The sequence below is a fragment of the Schistocerca piceifrons genome, chromosome 1 (assembly GCF_021461385.2).
Source record: "Schistocerca piceifrons isolate TAMUIC-IGC-003096 chromosome 1, iqSchPice1.1, whole genome shotgun sequence".
NCBI lineage: Eukaryota > Metazoa > Arthropoda > Insecta > Orthoptera > Acrididae > Schistocerca > Schistocerca piceifrons.
Genome location: NC_060138.1, coordinates 284,911,738 through 284,923,188, shown reverse-complemented (window position 1 = coordinate 284,923,188; position 11,451 = coordinate 284,911,738). Strand labels below are relative to the sequence as shown.

Below are 11,451 nucleotides of genomic sequence, written 5' to 3'. Positions count from 1 at the left end.
AACTTAAAAAATACATTTCTTACCAGCATTAGCCAATGGTTCCTTTATTGAAGCCACAGTCTTTCTCGTGATAATTTCAAAGATTCCATACATCTGTTTACAAAATTGAGGGAGTACTGATATTGCTATTGAAAACAGTCTCTCTCATGATAGAAAAAAATGTCTCAAAAGAAGAAGTTGTCAAATACTGCTGCGAATCGATCATCAAATCATTTCTTAAATGTATAGGTGCCTAAATATTCTCTCTCTCTCTCTCTCTCTCTCTCTCTCTCTCTCTCTCTCTCTCTCTCACACACACACACACACACACACACACACACACACACACACACACACACACACACACACACCAGGGGAATAAAGATGCAGTGCAAACGTAAAACCTGAGTTAAACTCTTTTAATTACATCAAAATTATAATGCTCCATATAAAAATGACTGATCAGTACACTTTCTGGTAGCACTTCTTCTTTAAGTTTGTGTAAATTTATGTTTCTAAAGTGCACCAAACTTTTGAATGGTAACTTACACATGATAATCGTTTGTTTATATCACTGTTTTCACAAATACACACAGATACACACACGCTTGTTGCAAGCCTGTACCTATATTTCAATATTATTGCTCCTGAGTGTTTGATTCAGAAGGCGAACCATTTGTAGAAACAGCTGGGGATTTGGCAACACTTTCATTGTTATCAGCAAGTTTTCTTGCAACAGTTGCGTAACTGCGTTGTTTTGTAGGCACTGACATAGTACGACCTGAAGGAGTAGTTGTGAGCGAAGGTGAGGGGCCACGCCTCCGCAGACTTGGGCTTACTTCTTGTTTGTCACTAATTTCACTCCTTGATTGCGTTTGTCTCTTTTGTGATTCCCTAATTGTAGTTCCGCGACCTCTTCCACGGCCTCTTTCACTTACACGTGCACCTCCACTGCCAGATGGAGTCTGTTGTGGTGTCATTTCCAATTTCATTTCAGTGACATACGAAAAAGGGTCTTCCATGGCCCCTTGACTTGATTTATTTTGCTTTTTCTTTGAACTGGTGTCTTCATCAGCTATTAAGTCAACTTTATCATTCTTTAAAAGCACTGGTGTTATTGGCACTTGCAGAGGAACAAGCTGGTCAGTCTTACAGCCTCCATCTTGCAAGAGCTGAGGTAGTAGCAGTTCTGGAAACAAATACATATATGTATTCATTTAAGCAAAATTTCTTCAAAAATTTATCATCTCTTCAGATTAATGCTTTCCTACAAAAGAGTGCAATACAGGCACTACCTTGTACTAAATGTGATATTGGATACGTATAATCAGTACCATGTACTACCGTATCTCACAGAAATAATAACTTTCTCAGTTATAGTAAGAGCAAAATGACATTAACAAATATGTTGATAACCTTGAGTAGCATATACAAAAGTTAAATCAAGAACTAAAGAATGAACATAAGAAGAGATAAATACTTGAAAATAGCAGTCCAATATACCGCAGGAGTGTTACTGTGAATCGGATTTTAAAAAAAAAATTTCAGTTTCAATATTTCATACACGGAGACACAAGCCCGTGATAGGTCAATTCATACTGTCCTTCACGGCACCATCACATTCAGGGCGAATTCACACTGTTCGTCACGTCACGGCACGTCAAGTCAATTCAAGTCATGTGATCTCAACTCACATTGCTGTTCTTGACTGTTCTTTTTGCGGGAATTGCAATCTTCACAAAATGATTTTCAACTGTTTTATGCACGAAGTGCGCATACACAACGTGGTAGCTTATGTGTGTGGATGCTGGAGTCCAAATTTGTAAGAAAGTGACATTTATCGGACTCAAAAGGCTTGTATATCAGATAGGGGATACAGAAGTGCAAAACACCACACAGAAAGTGCGTGGATCCAAAAAAATATTGTGGTACAGAAGGGAAATTTTACACATTATACCAGGAGCCTGATGAAGAGGAATCTGCATTTTACAATTTGGAAAGCAGCAGCATCAGTTTCCTCATTTGTTACCTCAAACTGCACCCAGAATTACTAAAAGGAACACAGTGTTATGAGCTGCCATCACCCTGTGAAATTTTGGTTTAAGGTTAACTTCAGTTGCTAGTGCAGTGCAAATTTTTGTGCATTAGTCACATCTCCCTCGATTCCTTTCCCTTGAAGACATATAGGTTTTCTTTAGAAGTTTTACAGGTTTTCTTTACATGTTGTACTTGGCTTTTAGTTGTTCAAGTGCCTTATTTATACTGGGCTAGCTTGTGAACCCAAATAAATATTGACCACTGATGCCTGCAAAATTGTTTTGCACATAATTCATAGAGCTGCTTAACAATCAACAGGCTTGCCACAACAGGGTGTATATGTGGACAAGGAAAAAAAATTCCCGGATTTCCCGGTTAAAAATTCACTTTCTCCCGGATGAAAACATACTTTTTCCGTGTTATTAAGTGACAGTATATATTCCCTCGGAACTGTAAAACTTATCAATCCTTTGAATGGTTATGTTTTTATACACGGCGTAGAATTTCCCGGCACTTTAAAAAACGAAACTCAGGGAAGAAAACCCCTTTTGGAAAGATTTTTGTTGTGCAGCAACATGCACGCATATTTCGTATTACGAAAGTATAAATTCGAATTCCACCGAACACCACATGCTACTTTCCGAACCATGTAATCGAGACTGCGATGCACTTTTGTAAGCCACTCGTAGCTCATATCACGTGATCCCGCCAGCCGATGACAGCGGATATTCAGACCGCAGGACACGTGATGTAGTCAGCTAATAGCAACATCACTGTTAAGTAGCGTGGATACACATACAGGAAAAGTTAATGTTTTAAATTAATGTACATAGTGTTGCTACAAGAAACGTAAAGCTTTCACATATAATGTTGATATTTTTTGTGCTTGTTACACTTTAAGGTATATCACACAAATGTGCCATTACAAATTTTAGACAAGTCCAGTGACCTGTCCTCAAAGCTTTCCACAAATAAATTAGCTACCGCAGAGGAGAGACAGCTCCCCGTAGCACTACATCAATTTGCTCATAATGATGATATGAATGTCTGATCTTCTGGGCTGGAAATACTTCTAAATGGCTCGTCATCAAACGCTCTGTGATTTAAGAAATTCATCGTACATTCTCACACATAGTTCAACTTGCGAAAAAGGAAATTTACTTTGAAAGTAACGCTTTTCAAACGACCATTCGCAATATTTTCCCGCGACCTGTTAGAATTAGGTTCGTTTCAGTAGTCGTCAGAGAGCGCCAGATAACTGGCGTCACAGTGCTTTGGCAGCTGCTACGACGCAGGAAGCCCGTATGTTCGTACGTGTAAAACATTAAAAGATCTTACATTATGTCATAAAAGAAAAGAAACATCAGAGGATACTCCAAGAGCATCGGAATTTCGTGAACCATACTAAAATGGGACATTTACAGTGCATACTTAAAGAGCACATTCGTATATCTAGATTCCCAATGAAGTAGGCCTCGACCTGATATTAAGCTTTTCAGTGTGGGTTTCGGGATGTAAATTTTCTTTGAGTACCAGTACTGTATTAACTAATTTTTGATTCTTTATTGTGACATAATGCCATACGTGCTAGAAGATGAAAAAGTGCACCTGAAATGCAGCGAACAGTTGAAATTTTCCAATAGTGAGGAATCAAACATTTCGTTTCGAATATATTGACTGCCTCAGCGTAAAAAGTTGATAAAAGTCAAATTTCTGCAGCAAACCGACAAAACTAACTTCATTGCTCTACAAGGCGATTAATGCATGACTGTCAGAAAAGTGGAAATAAAATAAAATATCGAACTAATAACGTGTATTAGCGTTCTGTAATTACATGACTGTATTTTAATTCACTTGATAGCTCCTGGCCACAGAAATCCATTTTGTTTTCATTTGGCGTGAGAGCAGTAAACGAAGAGGAAACAGCAAAATCACTAAATGTAAACACGGGTCACGTGGAGACTACACACTTGCCCAATGTAACTCAGACTGCTCTGCGCATCAGCGTCGGATCTACAATATTTCCAAACCGGGGCAATACTAAGATAGTAGCGCCCCACCCCCCTGCCCCTCGAGCATTTGAGATACGACATCAAAATTTTAAATATGTTCATTTTGTAGCGCACATCTTTCTGAAGAGTCTGATACATAAAACATATATGTTCGAGGAAATGTAAGACATGTTATTTGGTCGTAAGTGTGCCAGAGTGCAGTGCCACCCCTCTTCATGCAGCATTCTTCTATCGCACGTCACTGTATTTCGCTCCGTGGAATTGAAACGTGTATATTTTGTACTGGATGCCATCAAACTATGTTAAGGACAGTGGAAATTAAAATGTCCTGTGGTACCTCTCCTGCTCCCAGTCGCACGGTTTGACATCCTGCCCCTCATTTTTTTTTTTTTTTTTTTTTTTTTTTTAAACTAGCAATTAATACTAGATGGGATTATTTGTAACCGGGAGAACAAGAACTCTTCAGAAAATTTGCACTCTTTATTGCCAGTTAGCTAATAACTTTCTGTTTTGGGTGATATAAAATTACACATAGGATACATAAACCAGTAAAGACAACAGACAAGCAAGACAGTACACATTTCTTCAATCCTTAGCTCCTAGCATTGTTTGCTCTCTAATCTTGCTACAGCTTTACATGGCATGCTTTCCTTTTTGCGAAAGAATCTGTTACCTCATCAAAGTTCGTCAAACGTTTGGCTACATGAAAAATCGAAATATCGTTGTCTAATACTGCGTAAGTTGTTAATACAAAAAGTACCAAAGACTGGTGTGGCTTCTCGGTCTGATTACGTCTATTTTGTCATTGTCTGGTACATAAACAAAATAGGCCTTTCTAACATTGCAGAAATTGTAGCACATACCAAATAAATGAGACTGTTTTGGCACAAATGGTCATTCTTATAACACGACAGAATATAATTCACCAAGACCAACATACAATGCCTATTAGGCCTATTACAAGCAAATAGCTTAATGTTAGGAAATAGTTTCACATTTCATTCATACGCTCCAGTTTCTCGAGCATGAGATCGAAAAGTAGTAGTACAAGATTTTTATATAAATTTGGAATCATCATGTTCTTCCTTAATTGGTGTGATGTCCCCGTTTCTTCTCCTTCCTAGTTCTAACAAACAATCTTGTCATGACTAATTCTGAAACTATTCCTGCCTTTGTCAAAATTTATTTGCCGGTTAACTTCACTAACCCTGCCAGAATCACCGGTTTAGTTATCCCTGATTATTCTCTGGTTAGGCGTTGTTATGTTCATACAAACCACTTTCCGCGCTACTTCCAGAATAGAAGTTATGTGGCTGCTAGACGGGGACTGTACAACTGACCCTTACTAACGTATCGGCCTGGCCAAAAATTTTCTGACAAAATTTCATTTTCTTGGATACACTGAGAAGATAATAAGTAATCTATCTTGCCCGTTATTCCTGTCAGTCGTTTATTTCCACTCTGGTAGTCTGAATCTATGGATTTCAATAGTAATTATAACAATGCTGATCATTCGCAAATCCAGTCAACCACATAATCAGACTGTGGTTCGGCTTTACTCCGCTCAGCTCGTATAACCCGTCCCCTTTTGCCTGCAGGAAAGTTTATTTCTAGTTGCGACGAGGACTCCCCTGACAGGCATCACGTAGACTATGCACGCATTCAAAAATTAACTTATGATTCATTCAGAAATCAATTTACAGAGTGTGTTCAAAAACCAACAAGGATGCGTTGCAAACTCATAAGAGTAATCGATAGTCCAACGTGCGCTGGATGCTAGGAGCTTTGTGAAACAAGGGTTTTTTATTCTCAAGAATATGAAGCACCTCCTACACCCTCACTGGTCCCTTCTCCCAGAAAGACAGCTTAGACGGCCACGGTTTCTGGACACCATGCATGCATGCCGAATCTTTGCTCAAGCAGTCTACTCCTGCGTCGACGAGGCAACACCTCTCGGCCATGCTCTCGACAGAGCTCATGTTGTCTGCTGCACTTTGCTGGGGTATGGGCGAACAGCAGAATTCTTTATCCATTTTTAGTATTGGTGTTTTGTCGCGGTTCTTTTAACAAGAGTAGTGCTACCGCATTTTTCCACGCCGCCTTCCCAAGCTTTGTTCCTCGAGGTGCTTCTATTGACTACAGGTAGTGAAAGCCTGATGCCAGATGCCTGGTTTCTTCTCTCAGTGTCAGCACTTGGAATGCTGCTTACAGTGTGGTGTAAATAGTGCAGTGCACACCAGGAGTAACAGGTAGGTTTATTACCATTCCACCACAGCTGTTTTGGCACCCACTTTGCTGCCAAATGCGCCACTGAAGCAGGTTTTCCCACGCTGAGCAAAGGCTGTAAGCCATTCCTAGTCTGGCCTCCTAGAGACTCCCCCCCCCAAACCGAGGGCCCTCCTTGATTAAGAGATATTAACTTATTAAATTATACTGTAGTAGTTAGCTTTTAGGAATAATATCTCAGAACTATCTCATGCAGCTCCTCCAACATACCCCATTATTTATTGTCATCTCTCTTAATTAGTGCACCACTTAAGTATGTATTCACCTTGCAAGTATAGAAGGGAAACTAAATTGTTCCTTCACCGATGACATCCTCTGAACCAAAGCACTGAGTTTCATTACCAAAACTAGCTAGTTTTTCTTTTTTATTATTCTGATTAGCACAGTCCTTGTGGTCGCGAAATCAGTTTCCATTAGGTTGGCCAAACGCATACTGCTCCCACCCCCATCTGCCCCACCTGCTCCACCCCTTCCACACATGCAACCCCTCTGCACGCATCACCGCTCCCCTCAAACAACCCTCCATGCAAGTCCTTCCTTCGCAAGATGACCACTACCCTCCTGCACCCCTCCCCACACTCCTCCCCATACACTGTCACCCCATGCATGCCAAATGCCCCTCCGAATCCCACCCGCAGCTGCAGGCGCACCTGGACAAGCCGGAGTGTTACCGTGTGGCGTGCTAAACACTCCTTCCTATTGCACACAGTGAAGACTATTGCTTGGTCCACACTGTGCGTAACCTGCCAACCTCCTCTGCAATACTGCTTGCCAGCACCACCTCGCATACTGCAACACACTGCCTGCACTGTCACGCCACAATCTCACTGTCACACATTCCCACCCCTACAGTGCTCATGCCCAACAGGCTCTCTAGCCAGCAGCCCTCATTACCCCTACCGCCCCAGAACTTTGGAGATGTCTGAACTCCACACACACTTGTCGGCATGACAGAACTGCTCAACTCAGCTCATCAATAGCAACGCGCCTAGGACAAGCCGAGTCTGCAGACACACCCCTGGTCGCACTACTGCTCACTTGGCCTCCTCCAATCAGCGAGACCAACGCCTGTGGTTTGTTTCCATCGAGGCAATTTTTGCAGGTTGCTCTATCACAAGTAAATGGGATTCAGGATTGTTGTTGGCCACCTCGACCTGACCACCACTGCCCAAGTGTGGGATGTTATTTCACACCCAGCCCCTCCGGCAGCTACACTAAACTAAAAGAAAGCATCATATCCAGCTTCACAGACTTGAGTCTGCAATGAGCAGGTCATTTGTTATCAACCAAATGGTGCAACGACACATGCCCATCCCTGTTGGTGGATCATATCCGCGCACTCGCCGAACCACAACACTCCCTTCCCACCCTCATACAGGTTGCCCTGGCTTCACATGCCCATTTATTGCTAGGCAACGCAACAATCTTGGCCGATAAACTGTTCAAAATCCTGAATTCCTTACCTGTTGTGGCTGCAACGTGGAATGCCAGCTACCAATCCAAGGCTCTGGCCAGTTATTCACCCAGCCCAAGTTACCGAGTGTGTGAAGACAATCGCGCCACTTGCCACCGATGACCCTCTCCCCAGTACCGATGCCGCAATGTGTACCTGATTCTAATGTGCATGAGCTCCAAGATGGACGCATTTACAACCAGCGTTGCCCGCCTACACCTCAAGCACACACTGCCAGGTGCGCACTGCCCTCGCATGCATGATGCTGGCCCAGGCGATAAGAGCTGCCCCTGCTGGTGCGATTCTAACCACTCACCTGACAATCACAAGCACCATGAACGAGGCACAGCTTCCTGGTACCACCAGAGGATTTGCTGAGAGTGTGACCAACTGCAAACCTCAGTGGTCCTGGTCACCAAATACCAGGAACCACTGGCAGTAGGCAGATTCAGTTGCTATCACATCACAGTGTCTATTTGTATGGGAACTTAGTGGTGCTAGTCCCTGTGTCCACTGCCACATCAATACCGGCTTTGTCTTTTCCATATTCCCTACGAACTATTCCTAAATCCCGGCCTGCCCTTTCAGCACGTCATCACCACTGCCAATAACTCAGCCACCCCTACTTACGGGGCGCATATCTGCTCATTCGATCTATGCTTCCAGCGACAACTTCTGCTGACCTCCACAGTTGTGGCCATTATCAACCACGTTCTGGGTGCTGACTTCCTCAGCCATTACACTCTACTGACTGATACAGTGAAACACCATTTAAGTGACAGCACCTCTGCTGGGACCGTCCGTGACAGCTCCCACCCCGCCACATTTTTCACTGTGAAATAGCTGGCCCATATGCTCAGCTCCTTGCAGAATTCCACCCTGCACCCCCAGAATGTTCAGCACGACATAATGCATTGCTTCACCACTACTGGGCCCCATGGTTTTCTTCTGCCATGCCCCCGCCCCCAGTGCAAAATCACATGAAAGGAGTTCTCAGAGCTGCTCACTGCTAGCATATTTCGACATTCAAAAGCCCCTGTGCTTCAACTGGTCATTCGCCTCAAAAAAGTTTACTGGTACCCTTGTGGTGATTACCATAAACTCAACACCCACACCATCCCAGACCACTATCCCGTCCGACTCATCTGCACCTACAATGACGCCATTTTGGGAGCTACTATCTTTAGTAAGATAGATTGCACTAAAGACTACACACAAATTCCACTTGCCCCAGACAACAGTGAGAAGACAGCCATAATCACACCTTTCAGCCAGTTCGAGAGGGCATTCATGGAATTTGGTCTCCGCAATGCCACATAAACAAGGCAGCAATTTTTAGGCAACATCCTCTGGGACGTAGCGGGGTGTACCGCCTACCTAGATGATACACGCTTTGGGACTCTACTCACAACCATCAACACCTATTTGAAATTTCTTTTTCTGCCTAAAGAAAGCTGGAGTGATTCTCTACATGACAAAATGCATTTTGAGGGGGAATGCAGTCGATTTCCTCAGACACTGTCTATGCTGCTGGCTCCTGCACCCTCCCGGAGACATTTCAGGCAGTAGGAGCACGCTTTACTGCCTTCAACGGCCTCTGGTGTTTCATTGCCACGGTCAATTTTTCTGTCGCCCTCTTGAGGGTGCTGCAGTCATCCTGGAGTCCCTTACTACAGTACCCCATGGCGATAAGAACAAAGGCAACAAGCTGGTTCCCTTGGGTCCAAACCACAATCGAGAACTTCAGAAAAACGAAACAGGACCTAGCCAATACAGCCTGTTTGCCCCATCCCCACTCTAATGGCCTCCCTTGCATTAGTAGTGGATGCGAATCTGATGGTTATCGGGGCCATCCTACAACAAGCAGACATCTGGCAACAACTTGCCTTCTTTCCGTCCAAGCTCTGATACACAACACCGGTGAGACGCATATAACCATGAGCTGGTTGCAGTCCATGAAGCCATCCACTATTTCCAATCTTCAGTCAAGGGACGTATCTTTACAATCTTCACAGACCACTGCCCCTCGCCTCTGGTTTTTGCAGGAACGACATAGTCCAGATCTCAAATCTCACCTTGATAAGAGTATAATCCACAATTTACTACTGACATCCAGTACATTGATGGCATCGATAAGATTGTGGCACATTGCCTTAGCTGCTTCTGTGTCATCACCCCACCCTTGGACTACAATGCACTGGCCACTGCTCAAATGGGGACCTGGACACAGTCCACACCCTTCCAAATGCAGATTCTGGCCTCAACCTCCATCTAAGATCTACAATGCACTGGCCACTGCTCAAATAGGGACCTGAACATAGTCCACACCCTTCCAAATGCAAATTCTGGCCTCAACCTCCATCTAAGATCCATGAGCAGCTCCGACCGTAAGACCTGGCGTGATGTCCTTGTGGATCCTTCACAACTTGATGATTCCAATGATTGCCGCCACCCCTTCCTCCCTTCCGCCTTCCGAAAACTAGCATTTGACCAACCTCGCACACCTCGGTGTCCCTACTTATGCCACCCTTGTGAAGCAACACTTTGTCTGGCCAGGAATCCAACATGACTGCAGCAACTGGGCCCGGTCCTGCGTTCTGAGCCAGTGCACCAAGGTTGGATGGCACATTCACTCCCCTGTGGCTGTCTTTCCCCCACAAAACACTGGCATGAATGGATGAGCTCAAGAGCATGAGATAAAGCCATGAGCTCTGCAGTGAAAACACTGCAGTCATCAAGCAAGGAATGCTTTTCAATATGTCCTCCGTGGACCTAAGTGAAGCCGACATGACCATCGGCCATCGAGTCATCAGTATAAACCACTTCATGGCCTTGGTACATGTCAAGAATCTAGAGGAAGTGACAGCAGAGTGCCGCGGGGTCAACTGAGTCCTTTGGGCCATGTGAAAAGTCCAGGCGAAGCCGCAGCCTAAGTGTAAACCATGGAGGTGTACTCGAATGAACCTCAAGTGTAGGTGATAAAGACAAGGACTCCAGTTCAGACAGAAGGGATCGGATGTGAACTGCAATTTTAAGTCCTGACCTGGGCTGCCGATGCAGGAGATGAACTGCCGTCGGTGGGAAAAGGAGATGGTAATTCAGATGCGCAGGAGAACTACAAGCGTGTGCAACATAACTGGCGAACAGTTGTGCATAGCTGACCTGCAATGGAGGGACTCCAACCTCCGCCAGGAAAATGGTCACTGGACTCACCCTAAAAGCTCCCGTCGCTAATTGAACACCACAGGGGTGCACTGGGTCAAGTAAATGCAAGGCTGAGGGCGCCTCCGAACCATAAACCAGACTCCCATAGACAACGCGGGATTAAACAATGGCTCTGTAGAGCTGCAGCAGGGTAGAGCGATATGTATCCCAGTTGGTGTTGCTCAGGCAGCTGATGGCATTGAGGTGCTCCCAGCATTTCCACTTAAGCTGACGAAGGTGAGGTAGCTAAGTCAATCGGGTGTTGAAAACCAGTCCTCAAAATTGATATGTCTCCACTACAGTCAGGGGATCCGCAGTAAGGTAAAGTTCTGGTTCCAGATGAACGGTATGATGCCTACAGAACTGCATAACACATGACTTTGCGGCCGAAAACTGGAAACCGTGGGCTAGAGCCCATGACTGTGCCTTGTGGATGGTTCCCTGTAGGCACCGCTCAGCAACACCAGTACTTATGGAGCA

At 44.3% G+C, this 11,451-nt stretch overlaps 1 protein-coding gene across 1 annotated transcript in view; it reads right to left on the bottom strand.

The window, feature by feature from the left end:
* Positions 1 to 412: 412 nt before the first annotated feature.
* LOC124788551 (BRISC complex subunit FAM175B-like) overlaps positions 413 to 11,451 on the bottom strand; it is a 134,192-nt gene continuing 123,153 nt past the window's right edge. Inside the window, exon 7 of the mRNA XM_047255825.1 lies at positions 413 to 1,168. Within this exon, the coding sequence (XP_047111781.1) occupies positions 618 to 1,168 (551 nt within the window). The 3' untranslated portion in view covers positions 413 to 617. The remainder of the gene's footprint in view (positions 1,169 to 11,451) is intronic.